The 20,298-nt window shown below is 47.5% G+C and overlaps 1 protein-coding gene across 2 annotated transcripts in view; it reads left to right on the top strand.

The window, feature by feature from the left end:
* The first annotated feature begins 16,654 nt into the window (after positions 1-16,654).
* ca9 (carbonic anhydrase IX) overlaps positions 16,655-20,298 on the top strand; it is a 191,918-nt gene continuing 188,274 nt past the window's right edge. Inside the window, exon 1 of one of the 2 annotated variants that reach the window (XR_005459945.1) lies at positions 16,655-16,920. Coding sequence is in view for 1 of the 2 variants with exons in the window: in XM_038790747.1 (XP_038646675.1) it covers positions 16,827-16,920 (94 nt within the window). In the remaining variant the exon portion in view is untranslated. The remainder of the gene's footprint in view (positions 16,921-20,298) is intronic. The other variant, XM_038790747.1, reaches the window with a different exon arrangement.

The following is a 20,298-nucleotide window of genomic DNA, read 5'->3' as shown; positions in this document are numbered from 1 at the left end:
CATGCTAAATTGCCCGTAGTGTCCTAAAAAGTAAGGTTAGGGGGGGTTGTTGGGTTACGGGTATAGGGTGGATACGTGGGTTTGAGTAGGGTGATCATTGCTCGGCACAACATCGAGGGTCGAAGGGCCTGTTCTGTGCTGTACTGTTCTATGTTCTATGTTCTAACTCACAGCAAAATCCAAGTGTGGTCTAACCAGGGTTTTATAAAGTTGCAGCTAAACCTTGCAGCTCATAAACTCAATCCTCCTGTTAATGAAAGCCAACACACCATACGACATCTTAACAACCCTATCAACCAGGGTGCCAACTTTGAGGGATCTATGTACATGGACGCCAAGATCTCTCTCTTCCTCCACACTTCCAAGAATCTTGCCTTTAACCCTGTATTCAGCATTCAAATTCGACCTTCTAAATGAATCACTTCACATTTATTGAGGTTGAACTCCATCTGCCACTTCTCAGCCCAGCTCTGCGTCCTGTCAATGTCCTGTTGTAACCTGCAACAGCCCTCGACGCTATCTACACCAAAACTTTGTGTCATCGGCAGACTTGGAGGGGAACCTCCAGGTGGTAGGGTTTCTAGGTATTTGCTGCTCTTGTCCTTCTAGATGGTAGTGGTCATGGGTTTGGAAGGTCCTGTCTAAGGAACCTTGGTGAGTTCCTGCAGTGCATCTTGTAGTTCGGTAATTAGGCTGCCACAGATTGGCAGACAGCTCTGTGAGGCCGGATTTCCAACCAAGTTTGGGATGAAATTCCCGCCTTCAGCTATTTAATGTTTGTTGGAGAGTTAAATGCCTGTGGGGCAGACAGCATTGCAGCGATGTGTGTGTCGCCAACTCCTCGGATGGCGGAACAGGAAACCCCACCATTTGAAGAATCCGGGCCATTTTCTTTTTTATACTTTGACAACCTGTATTTGTATCCTGAGTAGCAACTTTGGCAAATTATTTCCACACAGTTCAACCATAATTACTTTATGAACGGCAATAAGATTGAGTATTAACAATCTTTTATTTGCCTTGGTTTAGCAAAATCGTCTTTTAATTAATCCCCACCCTCTCCATCAACTCATAGCACACAATTGCCTTCACAATAATGTTAATTTTACACGCTAATGTCAGTGTACTTTGAAGCTAAGTTACAGTTCACCCAACTGCTAGGCACTTCCAAGCATGGCAGAGTTACATTCTCCGACAGTAATAAGTGATTTGGTAAGCTTTTGTTATTAAGCTGTATAACATTAATTTACAAACATACATATATATATATATATATCTACACACATCCATACACACAAAATTTCCATTCGTATTTACTTATTTACTTTAATAAATGTAGATGATAAGGCCATGTAGTCGGGGAAATCCCCGGGCCGGATGGATACCCATTAGAGTTTTACAAGAAGTTCTCGGAGTTAGTGGGACCGGTCTTGACGAGGTTTTTAATGAGGCAAGGGACAGAGGGACCCTGCCGCCGATGATGTCGCAAGCCACCATCTTGCTGATACTGAAGCGGGACAAGGACCCAGAATCCTGCGGGTCATACAGGCCAATCTCCCTGATTCATGTGGATGCCAAGCTCCTGGCAAAGGTCCTGGCAATTAGAATTGAGGACTGCATACCGGAGGTGATTGGGGACGATCAGACAGGGTTCGTGAAAGGCAGGCAGCTGACAGCTAACTTGAGAAGATTGCTTAATGTGATTATGATGCCCCCGATGGGCAAGGAGGTGGAGGTAGTGGTGGCAATGGACACTGAGAAGGCCTTCGATCGGGTGGAGTGGGGCCATCTGTGGGAGGTGCTCGGACGGTTTGGGTTCGGGGAGGGACTGGTGAATTGGGTCAGACTACTGTACCAGGCCCCAAAAGCTAGCGTTAGGACGAACAGGGTAGTGTCAGATTATTTCAGACTACATCGCGGGACCAGACAGGGATGCCCACTCTCCCCATTGCTGTTTGCGCTGACCATAGAGCCGTTGACGATTGCGTTGAGAGCTGCAAAGGGGTGGAAGGGAATGACCAGGGGTGGGGTGGAACATAGGGTCTCTCTCTATGCGGACGACCTGCTCCTGTACGTGTCGGACCCACTGGCCAGGATGGAAAATATACTCGAAACACTGAGAAAGTTCGGCCGGTTTTCAGGGTACAAATTAAATATGGCCAAGAGTGAGATGTTTGTGGTGCAGGCAAGGGGCCAGGAGAATAGACTGAAGGAGCTGCCATTTAGGATGGTTGAGGAAAGTTTCTGGTACTTGGGGAAACAGGTGGCACGAGACTGGGGCAGGTTGCACAAGTTAAATTTGACCAGGGTGTTGGAACAAATGAAGAGGGAGTTTCGGAGATGGGATGCACTCCCGCTGTCACTGGCGGGGAGGGTGCAGACTGTAAAGATGACAATCCTCTCTAAATTCCTGTTCATCTTCCAGTGCCTTCCGATCTTTATCCCACAGTCCTTCTTCAAAAGGACTGGCAAAATTATCATGAGCTTTGTCTGGGCGGGAAAATCCCCGCGGGTGAAGAAGGCGATGCTGGAGAGGAACCGCAGCGAGGGAGGGCTGGCATTGCCGAGTCTGATCAACTACTACTGGGCGGCTAACTTTGCCATGATACGGAAGCGGATGGTGGGTACGTGGTCTATCTGGGAGCGGGTGGAGGCGGCTTCATGCAGGGGCACCAGTTTGGCAGCCCTGGTCACGGCTCCCCTACCGCTGTCGCCAGCCAGGTACTCCACCAGCCCGGTAGTGGGGGCTGCCCTGCGGATATGGGGCCAGTGGAGGAGGCATGTAGGGGAGGTGGGTGCGTCTGTCTGGGCTCCAATATGTGATAACCATCGACTTGCCCCCGGGAATATGGATGGGGGGTTTCGAACATGGCGGCGGGCGGGGGTGAGGAGGGTGGGCGATATGTTCCTGGAGGGGAGCTTTGCGAGTTTGAGGGGCTTGGAGGAGAAATTTGGTCTGGTAAGGGGAAACGATTTCAGGTACTTACAGATGTGGGACTTTGTCTGCAGACAGGTCCCATCCTTCCCACACCTCCCTCCAATAGGGGTCCAAGACAGAATAGTCTCTGGAGGAGAAGGAGGAGAAGGTAGAGTCTCAGACATTTATAAGGTGCTCATGAAGGGGGAAGAGTCCCAGACGGAGGAACTGAAACTCAAATGGGAGGAGGAGCTTGGCGGGGAGATGGAGGACGGGCTGTGGGCAGAAGCCCTGAGTAGGGTAAACTCAACCGCAACATGTGCCAGGCTCGGCCTGATTCAATTTAAGGTCGTTCACCCGGCCCATATGATGGTAGCTCGGATGAGCAAATTCGTTGGGGTAGAGGATACGTGCGCTAGATGCGCGGGAGGACCAGCAAACCACGTTCACATGTTTTGGGCATATCCGATGCTGAGGGGGTACTGGGAGGGATTTGCGGGGATCATGTCCTGGGTGCTAAAAACAAGGGTGGTTATGAGTGCTGGGGTGGCAATTTTTGGGGTTTTGGAAGACCCGGGAGTACAGGACGAGAAAGAGGCCGATGTTCTGGCCTTTGCTTTCCTGATAGCCCGGCGGCGAATACTGCTGGCATGGAGGGACTCAAAACCCCCAAAAACAGAGCTATGGCTTTCGGACATGTCAAGTTTTCTGGGTATGGAAAAAATTAAGTTTGCCTTGAGGGGATCTGTACTGGGGTTCGCCCGAAGGTGGCAACCATTCATCGACTTCTTTGCGGGAGAGTGAATGTCAGCGCGGGGGGGGGGGGGGGGGGGGGGGGAGAGATTAGAGTAGAGTAGGAGGGATAAATAGACGGGCAGTGTCGATGGGAGAGGAGCGGGCTTGTGCAGTATGGTTCGATTGAAGTATTGATTTTACGTTGATGTTTGCACATTTTAGCCTTTTTTTTTTGTTGTTATCTGTAACTGTTCACAATGCCGAAAAATACCTCAATAAAATTGTTTGATAAAAAAATAAATAAATGTAGATGATGAGAATAAAGAGAAACCTGGGGAATAGAGAAAAGGAGTCTACATAAATGGATCTTAACCAACAGGAACAGTCTGCATGCTCCCTGTGAAGACAAGAATAAAGATTTTCAGTAGGATTGGGGATGGGGTTGTGGTAGCTGTAGGGATTGTGGGCGGGACCCACGTTGTGACATTTCTGGTTAGATATCACGAGGCGTAATGGCTGTCGGGAATTCCGGGAGAGGCCTCTCCCGGGACTACAGATCCGAGGGATGCGGCCAGTAGATCGCGCCCCTTGTGTGGAAAAATTACGAGAGTTTATAATTACAGAGAGGGTGACTGAACACCTTGCAAATGTTCATCCGATCAGAGAGCGCAGTGTCTATGTATTTACATTGTGTACCTTGTGTTGCTCTATTGTAGCCATCTAAGATGGCCACTAGTAACACAAAATGGAAGACTGCAAAGAATGCAGGGAAAAACGGACATAGTAAAGAGAAAACAGCTTGCAGAAGCTTTCAGCATTGAGACACTTGCAAAAACCGGTTTCCCGACAGCTGTAGAGTTCAGGCAGCGCTGTAAATGGGAAAACAGTTTACATATTAATGAGGTGATACCGGGACAGTCCCGGGCACAATAGATACACTCAAGTATCAATCGATACTTTCAATAGCGAAGCAGACACGATGGAGCCAGCGAAGCCAGGACAATGAGTCCTAAGAACCGCCCCAGCCATCAAGGAACGGCCCTAGGATAGGGGGGTTCAAATCATATCGATTGGGAAAAGGCCCAATCGATCCCCAGGAGGTGAGGAAGCCCGCCCCAAGGGGCACGGACCCCCTGGGACCTATAAAAGAGAGGTTCCGCACATGGTTCAGCCTCCTGTCTCCGGCCTCCGACTCCAGCCTCCAGACTCCTGTCTTTTACACCAGCCGTCGAGCAGCAGCCATCGATAAGTAAGTGCCAAACGACGATCGCTACTTGACCCAGGCATTACTTATACCCTTGCCGACCGATAGTAACCCGAAGATGCAGACCAGAACGGAACAAAGGCCTTGTTCCCTGACCTTGCCTGTTCCTTCTTAGATAAGTATTAGTCGTTTAATGGTAGAAGTAAGTTAGTCTTTAGCGTGTGCATGAGTGTTATTATAATTGTTTTATAATAAACTCTAATTGTTTTGGACTTACTAATTGGTGTACAGCTTTATTGCTTTGAACTTGACCTTGATACTTGTGACGGTGTCTTTTACGGCACCTGGCGACTCCAGAGCATAGAGAGAGAAACAGAGCCAAGTGAGTGTTAAGCACACTTACTCAAAACGAGCAACACTATTATGTATTTTCTACCTGTATAAAAGGTGCTTGGTGAATCTGATTTTTTGAAGAATTGAATAAGGCTATGGGCAAGGGAATGTTTATAGCCTTCCAGAAGGCATTTGATAAAGTTCCTCATATGACGCTGTTAACTTCTAGAAGTGAAGGCAAATTGTTGACATGGTTAGGAAATAGGCTGAGTAGAAGGAGAAACAGAGTGGGGTAATTGGCAGGCGTTCCAATTGGCACGTTGTTGTCCCACAACAGGCTTTAATTATGACATCGGACAGGAGGCATTCAACAGAGTGCCACATGAGGCAGAGCAGTCCGTCTGCCTGCTGACTGATTAATTGCTACTGACATGTGTGCATAACAAAGTCTCCATGGGGAATGTGGATGGATGGATTTGTTTATTGTCACATGTACCGAGGTACAGTGAAAAATATTTTCTGCGAGCAGCTCAAATAGATCATTAAGTACATGAAAAGAAATTGAAATAAAAAGAAAATACATAATAGGGCAACACAAGATACACAATGTAAATACATAGACACAGGCATCGGGTGAAGGATACAGGAGTGTAGTATTAATCAGGTCAGTCCATAAGAGGGTTGTTTTGGAGTCTGGTAACAGCGGGGAAGAAGCTGCTTTTGGATCTGTTTGTGCCTGTTCTCAGACTTTTGTATCTCCTGCTCGATGGAGTGTGGTGGACACCATGGAGAATCTGGTTCAGTAGAACAGCCAGTTTCTTTTTTTTAAATATATTGTTATTCAAAGACTTTTACATATACACACAGAATATCAGAAGAACAACAAGTCAAACCAACAAACAACCACAGTTCTCCAACCCCCCGATACCAATACCCCACCACATCCAGTCTTCCCCATTTTAACGCATTTACCCACTTCTGCAAACTCCGCCCCCACCCCAAACCCCCCCCCCCCACCCCAACCCCCCCCCCCCCCCCAACCCCTCCCCCCCACCCTCCCTGTTGCTGACCCCTCAATTCTCCTTGAAGAAATCAATGAACGGTTTCCACCTCTGGGTGAACCCCTCTATTGACCCCCACAGAGCAAACTTGAGATGAGGAAGGGGGGGGGGGTGGTTTGGGAGAGGGCCCCGAAATGCTCAATCATCAGGACTATGGGGAACTCTGTGAAAGTCTGGGTCCTTGGCCGGAGGCTTACAATCAGGAGTCACAAACACTCCTATGGTGATGTGAGAAGGAGTCAGAGAGTGGAGGCAGTCTAGAGTCCATGCGGACCTCATAGTCAGAAGTCAGAGCTAAGATCCAGTCCAGGGTGCAGTGGGCATGCTGCAGGAGAAATAGTTGGGAACACGGTAATGGAGCTGCTACAAATCGAAACAAGCAGCAAATCTAATCCGAAGGGGTCTGAGGCAGTATGGGAGGAATGCACTGCTAGGCTAAGGGACTATTTCTAGGGGCGCGTTCTAACTTGTTGATGCCGCAAGAGTGAAGAGGAGTTTGCTTAGAGAGAAAGGAGGAAGACCACCTGGGGAAGAAAGACACTGAAAGCCATTGCCTTCATTAGCGCCCCATGTTTGGGTGGTATTATGGGCCAGGGTTTAGAGAGCAAAGTATATCATGGAGATAACCTGACCCACAACTTTTAATAGATTTTGGTTATGGGGACTGTAAGGGCCCACTTTACAGGTGTAATGCAACAGAGCATGTTTAAAACAAAACAATGTTTATTCTATGAATCCAGGTAACATTTTATAAACTAACAGTAAACATCTTATCAACTACCAGAACTGATAATCCCCACAGATACAATACTCTATAGGTAACCCTTAATAACTTTCCTCACAACATCTATAAGTCAAAAAACCTTTTTAACAAAGGGTTTGCATTCCTTACAGAAACAGGTATTACTTTGAAATCATCAAGTCATCTGGAGACATTCTTTAGTGGGCAGAGAGAGAGACCTAACCACCTCTTTGATTTGAATGCAGCTCTCCAACTGAAAATGAAACTAAAACTCAGGGCCAAAAAACAGCTTCAGCTCACACCGAAAGTAAAAAGGCATAAACACAACTCAGCTCCACCCACACAACGGCATCACTGCAGCTATTTGATAAACACACTTTTCTTAAAGGAACCCTCACATGACAGTGGGTCTCATCCCCACTACCCAAAGATGCGCAGGGTAGGTGAATTGGCAATGCCAAATTGCCCCTTAATTGGAATTTTTAAAACAAATTAGCGCTGTTAAAGGCAAACTCACTATCCAATTTATTTTTTCCAATTAAGGGGCAACTTAGTGTGGCCAATTCACCTCCCCTCCACATCTTTTTGGGTTGTGGGGGTGAAACCCACGCAAACACAGGGAGAATGTGCAAACTCCACACGGACAGTGCAGAATTGGTATTTATAACTGGTCAAAGTATGTCCACTGATTACTATGCCAGATCAGAGATTGGACCACTGAGCTAGTTTGGGTCATGCATCCCATTTACACCTTATCATCCCACACAGGGCTCCAGATGTTGTATTTCTGGGATGACATCTTGGTCAACTCGTTGCATGTGCTAGTGTCTCAGGGGTAAGGCTGCATCACCCACCATTCGAGTGGGGAAGGAAAAACTATTGGCCTTTACAGTTAGCAAAGTTTTCATATCCTGAGCTTCACTCTCTTGATCCTTTAACCATTAATGTCATCAATGTTTCATTTCAGGGAGAAGACAAATGCAAAAATGGACCAGGGCCTTCTTAACTTTCCTAACCCTACCACTACGCCTTGGTGACACCCCAACATCAGCAGCAGAGGTGGTAGCAGCCTTCTGATTGCTATGTTCTTATGACAACGATGACCCTGGCAAACATCCTCTGCTGGCCAGAGGCCTGAAGGGCCCTGGCTGGATAGCGGTCAAGGGTAGATGCATCCTCCTTGGCCTGAGCACCATGAGTGGATGGGTCATAGGCAGAGGGGCCATTGAGGGGCTGCAATTCTCTAGAGTGTCCTGAGCAAAGGCTGACGTTCATCCTCCCTGTGGGTGCCTGAAGGCCCCACCCTGACTCCTTGAGGAAATGTTGCACCTGGAGGAAGGTCAATGTGCCTTGTCCCCTTCACCTACATCTTGATTGTTACCAGACTCTTAAATTACCCTCTTATGGACTGGCCTGATTAATGCTACACTATTGTATGCTTCACCTGATGCCAGTGTCTATTTATTTACATTGTGGACCTTGTGTTGCTCTATTCTGTACTTTCTTTTTATTTTATTTTCATGTACTTAATGATCTGTTTGAGCTGCTTTCAGAAAAATACTTTTCACTGTACCTCGGTACACGTGACAATAAACAAATCCAATTCAATGTTGCCCACCAAGGTGTGTGGCCATGGAGTGCAAGATAGATTGCAAATCCAACAAGACCTACTGGCTCATGGTCTCCATGGTGGTCGCCAACCTTCCCATGACCTCGAGGTGTTCACATGTAGGGGCCTCAACATCAGACTGAATGTGGACTGGCTGAACATCTGAGGATTATATCAACATGACTGAAGAGTGACTGCTGAACATCTGCTTGATGTTCTCCAGCATGGAGTTGGCTGCCCCTTCCAGAAGGTCACCAGTTGGCTGGGACTGAGTGGGTGGCAGTTCTCCAGCAGCCCTCCGAGTGCTGGAGACCTGGACTGTCCTTGCCTCTGACTGCTGTGCGGACGCGCCAGTGAGATGTTCCCCAGAATGTGAACCCAAGCCTAACCTAGAGCTGTGCCCACCGCCGTGTGTGTCTCTGCACTGGTGGTAGGTGCAGGTTAGCTCTGTGATGTTCCTCACTAGCAGTTGTGCAAGATCCCTGATGAGAGTACCCATTTGAGTACATGATGCCATGATGAGATTTTAATATTGGAGGGAGTTGAAGGATGACTTATCATGACAGAGCGGGAGAGATCATTCACCTTCTCCCTGCACTGGGGGATGTTTCAGGCACAGTTGTCCCACATGCTAACCTCCTATTCACTGGCCTCCTAGTCCGGAGAGGTGAGGCTGGTTGACCCATCCCTGGGTTACAGGACATGCCTGTGTGCCTGCACGCTCTGGTCAAAACCTCAATGGCCTGATGGGTAAAATGGAATGCTGCTTTCTTCTTGATGCTTGCAGCCTTCTCTTGTTGCATGGATCTGCATCTATAGTGCAGGTTTACAGGCTCTCAGAAGCTATCCGCAGATGGCTCCCTCATGCTGAAACAATGGTTCCACAGATGAGAGGTCTGTGCGTTACTCTGGGTCGGAGGGGAGGTGCTGAGGGATGGTGCTCATAACCAGGATTATATCAACATGACTGCTTCATTACAGTAGGAATGGTGGGGAGACAGCTAATGAGCTGCCAACCTCTCAGAACAGATGGAGGATGTGCTGATATTGTGCTTCCAGCCGAAACGTTGGGGTTAGATGAACATGCTGCAAGTAAATGAGAGCGGGGAGGCAATTTAAGGGTACATAACATTACTTTTAATGCATGAAATGGTGCGAACATAGATGGTTAATGTCTACACGTGCATCAACTCACACTGTGACTATAATCTCATTGCTTTCCTGACCCTAACCCTAGATCTGGTGTCTCCCCAGGATCCACAGCTGAGGATGAGGTGGCCTGCCGCCACCCACGCCTTGTTGCCTCACCGGACCTTGGTGAGCATCCCCTGGAGGGCTGGGATCTTGAGGATCCCGTTCTGCTTTCAAATAGCGTGAGTGATGCATTGCTACCCTCCTTGGTGTACAGGGCCGGAGGTGGGTCGATCACATGAAGAGGGGGAGTCGATTGGCTGGTCACCCCCAGGATGTCCTGGGTGGAAGATCCCGGGCTGTGCAGCAAACTATCCTTTTTTCTGTGAGTGCATGGGCACCCGTGGCCTCCTCCGGATGGAGGAGCAGCTGGAGTGAGATCCAGAAGCCCCGCTGTCCTCTGCCGATGACACCTGTGATGTCCTGCACCATACAGCTCACACCCTCAGCCATGGAATGTATGACCTGAACCAAGGAGTGGTCACTCCCCACCATGGAGTGCGCATCCTGCACCAAGTCTCCACTGCGGATGCCACCCTTGTAGTATTGGCCTGGTTGCCTCGGAGTGACGGCACCATCTCCTCGGACAGAATGCGACGAGACTCCTCCAGTCAGCCTTGCAATCTGAGGAGGGATGTTGACATCCCTTCCTGATATTCCTGACTCTGCCTTTGTAGCTACAGCATTTGTGAGGAGACCTGAAGTCAACTTTCCAGGGCTCAGCCGAGTCCTGGGCTCCAGCCTCCCTCTGAATGCTGTGCCCTGGGACCTCCCTGCCTCTCCCCGCTGTGGATAGTCAGCTATAAGGTGTTCACCAGTCAGTGACCCAGAAGCCTGCCTATTAATGATTCCCACCAAGCTGTGAGTATCTGCACTGGTGGAGGGTGTGGGTGGCAGCTGTGACACCTCTTCGATCCTCATCTTTGATACATTTCCCTTGGAGCTGCTCAGGTCTGTTATCTCCAGAGGGAGAGGGGATGAACTGGGCTGGTCGACTGATTGACCTGCAAGGGAGGCCAGATAACATTAGTGCATGACAGGGGCATAAGGATAGCAGAAAATTAACTCACACGAGGATGGCGCCATGGCTGGGTTGCCAGAGGGCAACCAGGAGAGGTTTATTTATGCAGTGAATTATGATCTGGAATATTTTTATTTTATTGAATTTGCCATGTAAATGTAAAATGAAATTATTTTGAGGCAGTAAGAGGAAATATCGCATAAGGCCATGCTCCTGATCAGGGTCTGGTGAAGCTTGTTGGAAAGTGCGATATATGGGCAATCAGGGTGAGATACGCAAACAATTCAACTGTACTCCCTCCATCTGCCATTCAGGCCAAAGCTTAATATAATTGTACGTCAGGACTCACACTGGAGATTCTGTTAGATGCTGCTGTGGGCAATTTGGTTGACCTTCTTTCACTTGTTGAATGGAGCTGCATGCCAATCTTGTACTACAAACAGGGCTGCCAACAAAATCTGCCTCAATCCAGATACACTGGAACATAGCTCAGTCAGAGCAGATTTAGCTCAGTCAGACCTAATGCCTGCAGCTTGGGACATATTGACTGTCATAGACAGCAGAGTTCTGGATATTGTCTGATGGCCTTACTGGTTAATAGAAATGCAGCAACCCTTTAGATTTCCCAATCATGCAAAAATATTCTCAACCTATTTCACCCTCAATCCACATTATTTTACCTTGGAGCCCATTCTTAACTTTCATTTCTTTTGATTTATTTCTCTGATTTTGTGCTGCACACATCTGCCTAACACTAGTCTGGACTGATGTCCAACAGCAAGAACTCTTTAGAAATGTTCTCCATCCAATGGAACAGAGGATTGCTTTATTCTTGTAGGCCTTGGAGGAGTACGCCTGTGGATCTGTGTAATCATGCCCCAATTTATTCATGAGGGCCCTGCCTGAGTCAGGTGAGCACCGTAGCCAGATGTTAAAGCAGCGGCTAATTAAAGATGGCAGCAGGATGGAAAACCAGTTGCACAAAAGGAGAAGCTACAACAGTATTATTTGAGATACGTGCAATAAATCTTATGCCATTGCCCCTAAATCCATTTCCCTCATCGTGCTCTAATTGCTTAAACCATGAAATATATTACCTGTTGGACTGGGGTGAGCACAGCAAGAAGTCTTACAACACCAGGTTAAAGTCCAACAGATTTGTTTTGAATCACTATCTTTCGGAGCACTGCTCCTTCCTCAGGTGAATGAAGAGGTGGGTTCCAGATTCATAAGCCGCATTCACAAGACAGCCCCGAACGTCACCCAAGCACAACGCAACACCATCCGCGCTCTCAAGACCAACCGCAACATCGTCATCAAACCAGCAGACAAAGGAGGGACCACCATCATAGTGAACAGAACAGATTACTGCAAAGAAGTGTACCGACAACTCAACAACCAGGAACACTATGGACAGTTATCCTCAGGTCCAACTAAGGATCAGACCCGCCAACTCAACAGACTGATCAAAACCTTGGATGCAGGGCCGGGATTCTCCCCTACCCGGCGGGGCGGAGGGTCCCGGCGTGATGGAGTGGCGTGAACCACTCCGGCGTCGAGCCGCACCTTTAGAGGCCAAGCCCTAACATTGAGGGGCTAGGCCCGCGCCGGAGTGGTTGGCGCTCCGCCGGCTGGCGTGGACGGCCTTTGGCGCCACACCAGCCGGGGCCGAAGGGAGTTCACCGGCCGGCGAAAGTCCGCGCATGTGCCGGAGCGTCAGCGGCTGCTGACGTCATCCCCGTGCATGCGCAGGGGAGGGGGTCACTTCCGCCTCCGCCATGGTGAAGACCATGGCGAAGGCGGAAGGAAAAGAGTGCCCCCATGGCACAGGCCCGCCCGCCGATCAGTGGGCCCCGATCGCAGGCCAGGCCACCGTGGGGGCACCCCCCGGGTCCAGATTGTGCCGCACTCCTCCCAGGACCCCGGAGCCCGCCCGCGCTGCCTGCTCCCGCCGGTAAGGTAGGTGGTTTGATCCACGCCGCCGGGAGAGGATTGACAGCGTCGGTACTTCGGCCCATCGCGGGCCGGAGAATCGCCGGGGGGGTGTCAGCCGACCGGCGCGATTCTCGCCCTCGCCAAATCTCTGGTGGCGGAGAATTCGGGACACAGCGGGGCGGGATTGAAGCTGGCGCCTGGCGATCCTCCGACCCGGCAGGGCGTCGGAGAATCCCGCCCCATATCTTCAGAGCATCCTACGTGCTCTCATCCCATGTCCTCCCTACGTTGGAGATCTCTACTGCCTCCTGAAAATACACAAGGCCAACAAACCACGCTGTCCTATTGTATCAGGCAGTGGAACCCTGTTTGAGAACCTCCCTGGCTACATCGAGGGCATCTTGAAACCCATCGTGCAAGGAACGCCCAGCTTCTGTCACGATAGGACGGACTTCTTACAAAAATTCAGCACCCATGGACTAGTTGAACCAGGAACATTCCTCATCACAATGGACGTCTCGGCACTCTACACCAGCATCCTCATGCCAACGGCATTTCTGCAACAGCATCAGCACTTAACACCGAGAGCGGCCAATCTCCAGGCGCAAATCTGCAACTCATCCATTTCATTCTGGATCACAATGTCTTCACCTTCGACAACAAGTTCTTCATCCAGACACACGGAACAGCCATGGGGACCAAATTCACACCTCAATATGCCAACATCTTCATGCACAAGTTTGAACAAGACTGCCTCACCGCACAGGACCTTCAATCGACGTAATACACAGCGAACCAACAGCGAAGAATCACTGAAACGACTGCACAATGACATCAATAAGTTCCATCCCACCATCAGACTCACCATGGACTACTCTCCAGAATTGTTTGCATTGTTGGACACACTCATCTCCATCAAGGAAGGTCACCTCAGCACTTCGCTTGACCGCAAGCCCACGGATAACCTCACGATGCTCCACTTCTCCAGCTTCCACCCTAAACATATTAAAGAAGCCGTCCCCTATGGACAAGCTCTTTGTACAAACAGGATCTGCTCAGGCGAGGAGGAGCGTAACAGACATCTACAGGCGCTGAAAGATGCCCTCGTACGAACGGGATATGGCGCTCGACTCATCGATCGACAGTTCCAACGTGCCACAGCAAAAAAACGCACCGACCTCCTCAGAAGACAAACATGGGACACAATCGACAGAGTACCCGTCGTCGTCCAGTACTTCCCTGGAGTGGAGAAACTACAACACCGTCTTCATAGCCTTCAACACATCATCGATGAAGACGAACATCTTGCCAAGGTCATCCCCACACCTCCACTACTTGCCTGCAAACAACCGCGCAGCTTCAAGCAAACCCAGCAAACTACCCAGCCTTCAGAACAGCGATCACGACATACAAAACCTTGTCATGGCAATCTCTATGAGACGTGCCAGATCATCGACATGGGTACCACCACTCGGCCAATGTCATCTACCTCATACGCTGCAGGAAAGGATGTCCCGAAGCGTGGTACATTAGCGAGACCATGCAGACGCTGCGACAACAGATGAACGAACATCGCGCAACAATCGCCAGGCAGGAATGTTCCCTTCCAGTCAGGGAAAACTTCAGCAGTCAAGGGCATTCAGCCTCTGATCTTCCGGTAAGCGTTCTCCAAAGCAGCCTTCAGGACGTGCGACAACGCAGAATCGCCAAGCAGAAACTGAAAGCCAAGTTCCGCACACATGAGTACAGCCTCAACCGGGACCTTGGATTCATGTTGCATTGCATTCAACCCCCCCCCCCCCCCCCAACTCCGCCCCCATCTGGCCTTGGCTTGCAAAATCCTACCAACTGTTGTGGCTTGAGACAATTCACACCTCTTTAACCTGTGATTATCCCTCTCTCCAGTTGCTCCGTCTGGACGTGTAAAGACTTAATTACCTGCAAAGACTCACATTCAAAGTATCGTCTTGCATCTTTGACATTGACTATATATATGTTTCTGGAACTCACCTCTTCATTCACCTGAGGAAGGAGCAGTGCTCCGAAAGCTAGTGATTCGAAACAAACCTGTTGGACTGGTGTTGTAAGACTTCTTACTGTGCTCACCCCAGTCCAACGCCGGCATCTCCACTTCATGAAATATATTGGCACTCTGTTCATCCCAGACCTAAGCTTCCAATGCTATATGCTACTCCCCCACTCAGGCAATCTACCTGCAAATGTTCATTTCCAGCATCACCTCAGCTACTCAAAACCATTAACCATTAAGTCATCCCCCATCTCAATCTTCCAATGCTTTCCTTTCTTATTTACATTCTTCATAAATTGTAACTTGCCAAAAACATGACTACATGTAACTTGTCCTATTACAACAACCTTCTCCTTTGGTATCCTTTAATCTTCAGGTGCTGGTCCTCTGTGAGTCCCCCCCCTCCTCTGTCTCACCATTACTGGACAAGCCCTCAGCTCAGTTTTCCCACTCCTCTGTTAGGTCCTATTTTTTTCCAAGGCTTTATTCTTGTTAAAATAATTTACACACAACTCACCACTTCACCAAGTTACAGTCTCTTATTCACTCCGTCCTTGGCTTGGTGTCTGTATTTTCTATCCCTTTCCATTTTGTATTATTATTTATCACATGTGGCCATTTCTGCCTGAGCTAGTATTTATTGCCCATCCCTAATTGCCCTTGAACTGAGGCCATCTCAGAGGGCATTTAAGAGTCAACCACCTTGCTGTGGGTCTGGAGTCACATGTAAGGTGAGGATGGCAGATTATCTTTCCTGAAGGACATTAGTGAACCAGATGGGTTTTTATGACAACTGACAATGGTCTCACGATCATCATTAGACTTTAATTCCAGATTTCTATAGAAATCAAATTTCACGTTATGCCATCATGGAATTTACACTGCCGAAGGAGGCCATTCGGCCCATCGAGTCTGCACTGGCCCTTGGAAAGAGTATCCTCCCCAAGACCACACCTCCACCCTATCCCTGTAACCCAGTAACCCCATCCAGCCTTTTTGGACACTAAAGGGCAATTTAGCATGGCCAATCCACCTAACCTGCCCATCTTCGGACTTGGGAGAAACCGGAGCACCCGGAGGAAAACCAGGCAGACACGGGGATAACGTGCAGACTCTGCACAGACAGTCACCCAAGCTGGGAATTGAACCTGGGACCCTGGAGCTGTGACGCAACTGTGCTAACCACGGTGCTACCGTACTGCCTGTGTCATTGTGGGATCTGAACCCAGGCTCCAGGAGCATTATCCTGGGTCTCTGGATTGTGAGCACAGTGACAATATCACTGCACCACTACCTCCCCTAAAGATCTGGGACAGAATTCTCGGTCGGCAGTATCCTCTACTTTGCCAGCATCGCACTCACTCCCGTGGATTTCCTGACGGCGTGGGGGTGGCCCCAATGGGAAACCCCAATGGCCGGCTGCCAGGAATGAGGAGCCCACTGTCAGTGGGGGGGTGCCACGCTAGAAAAGGGGTCAGGCGGGACGTACAATCCTGCCTCTAATGATTAGGATTTTTTTAAACTTTGAAATTAATCAAATAATATGTTGTCAAACTAATTGTTATGACATTTCTTTTGCAACACATTCATTAATTTTTCAAATATGAATGAAATTAATTAGCAGGACAAGAAAGTCTGCTGTTCCTCTTTAAGACACCCTGTACCAGAAAATCACCTTTAATCCTGCACTTTGTTCCCACCACTCAATCAGTGTTGTACAGCACGTGGAATCACATTACATGCTATAACTCTCCTGCAAAGGCTTATTTTTTGTCTGGCAAAATAGTGCAATGTGGACACAAGGACTGACTATCACCTTTAATTGTTGGTAGGTATTTAATACAGCATGCCATTTGACTTGACGTTTAAAACAGAAAGCTTGAGAGGAGGCAGAGCCATTGAAGCAGACCTTCAGAAGAGTGCGTACTGCAGTTCTTGATGTTAGTGAGACCACAAATTAACAGAATAGATTTAGGGAACTAGAAGAGTTGGCTGTGAGCTCACTCGAGGCTTTTAACATTAAGTCAAAATCGTAGAACACCTCCTATAATGGACAGATTATTGCTTCTGATACTGGCCCAGCTTTTAACAACTGGTGCATGTGATAAAAACCCAGATCCTGAGCATAAAGAAAAACACGAAGGTAAGACGATTTGCTCTAAAGACAGGAATAGTTGGTTGATTTAACAATCATACAAGGAAGAACAAACTAATTTCCTCTATTTGCCTCTGCAATCTCAGAAATCTACTTTCAGCAGTTAGTTGTTAACTTACAATGTCAAGATATTTTCAAAAGAAAAGGAATGAAAATCTTTCATGTTTAATGTGTTTCCAATTATATTTTTTGTATTTTCAGTACATTTTAACAAGAGGTTTAAAGTACTCAGATACCAAGCTATCTTGTTGAATGCTGTATTCAAAGACTGTCTTACATCTCAAGAGAATAAAACAGTCTGACAGGATCTTTGTATATAGTTTTTCCACTCTTTAATCACACCAGTTTGTTGAGGTGCTAGTATCATGCTCTAGAATGTAAATTGAACCTGTGAGTGAAAATGTGTTTAGTCATGTACAAGTGACCATTTCTGTGCCAGTAGTTGTCATTATTAATTGTTTGCAACCATACACAATTTGTGCTGGTGTACCCACACAATCACTTTTTGTCAATGGTCACTTTTCCCTGGGTCTTCATGTACTTCCCTGTAGGGACAAACATAAGGATCTAGAAAAGTATTTAACTAAATAGTCTGTTGAGAGACTTTCTTTAAAGGTGCATATATAAGGGAAAATCTCTGTCAAATGTAGCACTATATACAGAAAGAATAATCGAGTTTTATTTTTTGCCTTTGCAAAGTAATATAGATAGTAACTTTGCTTTATATATAAAGACACCAGCAACTGAGGAAAAATAGAACACTACAGGTCTTACTACATGCACACACATATATTTATTATATATATATATATACACACACACATGAAAACATATACGCATATATAATATACACAAAGCAGAGGGCGTGCTAAATTTTCAGAGGTACCATCTTTTGGATGAGAAAGTTGCATCCACCATTTCCGATGAATATAAAAGATCCCATGAGAAAGAGCAGGAGGGTTCTCCTGATACCCTGGACACTATCACTAAAACAAGTTTTATGCTTACTAGCCTTATTCATGGCATCTATTGTGCTTGAATAGTCTGTCTCGTTTCCCTACATTACAACAATGGCTGCGTTCAAATGTAATTCATTGGTTGTGAAGCATGTTGAGATGTCTTGAGGTAATGATCTAATTATGTATGTATTGTATGACACTACACGCAGCATACATTTCATTTCTTCCTTCTTAATGTTGTTGCTTTTTTGGCAATGCTTCCTCTGCACTACAGTTTCTTGTTTTACCTCTCTATGTGTTCCTTTCCATGCTTGAATAGCTCTTCAATTAAAAGCCCCAAACAAGGTCCGAGCAACTTAAAAAAAGTCACTGAACTTCTTGCTAAATCGGTAGTCTTTTTTGATGCTGTACCTCCTTAATGAACCTTGAAAGTTCTCAGGAGCTGTTTTGAAACCTGAGAGGATGGTAGCCCAAACCTTGGAGGATTTGTCATGCTCTTTTCCACACCTCTTTTCTCACTTGTCTATCGCTTATCTGATAATAATAATAATCTTTATTGTCACAAGTAGGCTTACAGTGACATTGCAATGAAGTTACTGTGAAAAGCCCCGAGTCACCACACTCCGGGACCTGTTCAGGTTCACTGAGAGAGAATTCACCTAACAGCATGCCTTTCGGGTCTTGTGGGAGGAAACCGGAGCATCCGGAGGAAACCCCCTCAGACATAGGAAGAACGTGCAGGCTCCACACAGACAGTGACCAAAGCCAGAAACTGAACCCGGGTCCCTGGCGATGTGAAGCAGCAGTGCTAACCACTGCGCTACCGTGCCACCCCATTGTTCCATGTTCCATTGTTAGTTGCATTTTGGGATGTTAATGCAGAGTAGTTGAATTTAACTATGGATGCATTTGGAGGATAGCAGAGGCATGGTGTAGGACATAAACACCAATGGGCAGCTCAGCATCACGTCTGGACTATTTTGCCTCCATTCTCATTTGGATAAAGTAGGGCAGTTTCTCACACAAAACTGGAAGGAGTGATTTCTGACGTGGCAGACAAGAGAAAAAAATTTTTGGAACCCCAAGAATGCTGAGGAAATGGTTCCTGACAAAAAAGGTAGTGCAGCAGAAGGCTGTTGGCAGCTCATAGGTTCCAATGTTTCTGAAATCCCATTGTGGGAAGGTCATGTAAGACCAGGGCTGGGGAGGCTCTGGGCACTTTGCAGAACAAAGGAGAGCACACCGCTCCTGGTTCACGAGGTGTCCACAGAAAAGTTACATTTTTACAGTCAGCTAATTTTCCTCTGATCTTGCTGTGACTCCTGCGAGCGAGGCACCTGAACCTGAAAGTCAAAGTGTTGTTAAAGCACTCAAAACGCCACCTCATCTCACTTGGTTTTCAGATGTAGAGAAGGGCCTGACACCTTCCCTGGTCTCAGGTACAATTGTTACTTAACACAGTTATATAGTGCCAAAATTACAATCATCATAAATTGGAATAGCCTTTGTCTGGACCTAGCCTGAATATTCATTATAGTTACATTTCTCTTATACTTAGAATGGCTCTTATAAGTAATCAAATAATTCTCCAGAACACTCACAGGGTTGTTATGATAGCATCAAGACTTCATAGCATTACCCCATCGTGAGTTTAGTAACTGACGGTTATCTCAGTCAAGTCAGATGCTAAAACCTGTTGCCAAATTGACAGCAAATGATGCTGCTCTTCATTGGCTACAACGTGCTTTGAAAATATCTTCAGGTCATGCCCGGCGCTTAATAAATGCAAGTATGGCGGTGCTGGACACTGTTCATACGCCCTCTCGCTCTCTGCAGCCACCATGCTAGGTGCATGTCTGTTGAGACCACACGTGGCCCGTGCCATTGGGAACATGGCCCATTGGAGGCAGAACATCGTGGTGGGCCTGATAATGAGATGCGAACGCGGTTGCAACTACACATGGTGCGCGTGCCTCAATGATGCTGATTTGGAGGGGGTGGAGCATCGCAATTCGGCACAAAATCAGCACCTGCTGCAATTTTGGCATCGGGAGCTATTCTCCGCCCAATGTTTCTTGGGGAGGTGTAAATGGGAAAAGTAAAGTCACCACCAACAACTCCCATTCAAGAAAAGGGGCAGAGTTTCTGATCTAAAGTTGTTGAAACCTGGTGTTTAACCTGGTGTTGTAAGACTTCTTACTGTGCTCACCCCAGTCCAATGATGACATCTCCACATCATGGCTACGATCTTCATTAGAACTTCATTAGAATTAGAATTCATCCATTCACCTGAAGAAGGAGCCGTGCTCCGAAAGCTCGTGTTTGAAACAAACCTGTTGGACTTTAACCTGGTGTTGTAAGACTTCTTACTGTTCATTAGAACTGAGTAGGAAGCCGAGCAGAGTGG

This window comes from Scyliorhinus canicula, chromosome 3, assembly GCF_902713615.1.
Source record: "Scyliorhinus canicula chromosome 3, sScyCan1.1, whole genome shotgun sequence".
NCBI classification, from domain to species: domain Eukaryota; kingdom Metazoa; phylum Chordata; class Chondrichthyes; order Carcharhiniformes; family Scyliorhinidae; genus Scyliorhinus; species Scyliorhinus canicula.
This window is presented reverse-complemented; position numbering and strand designations above follow the sequence as displayed.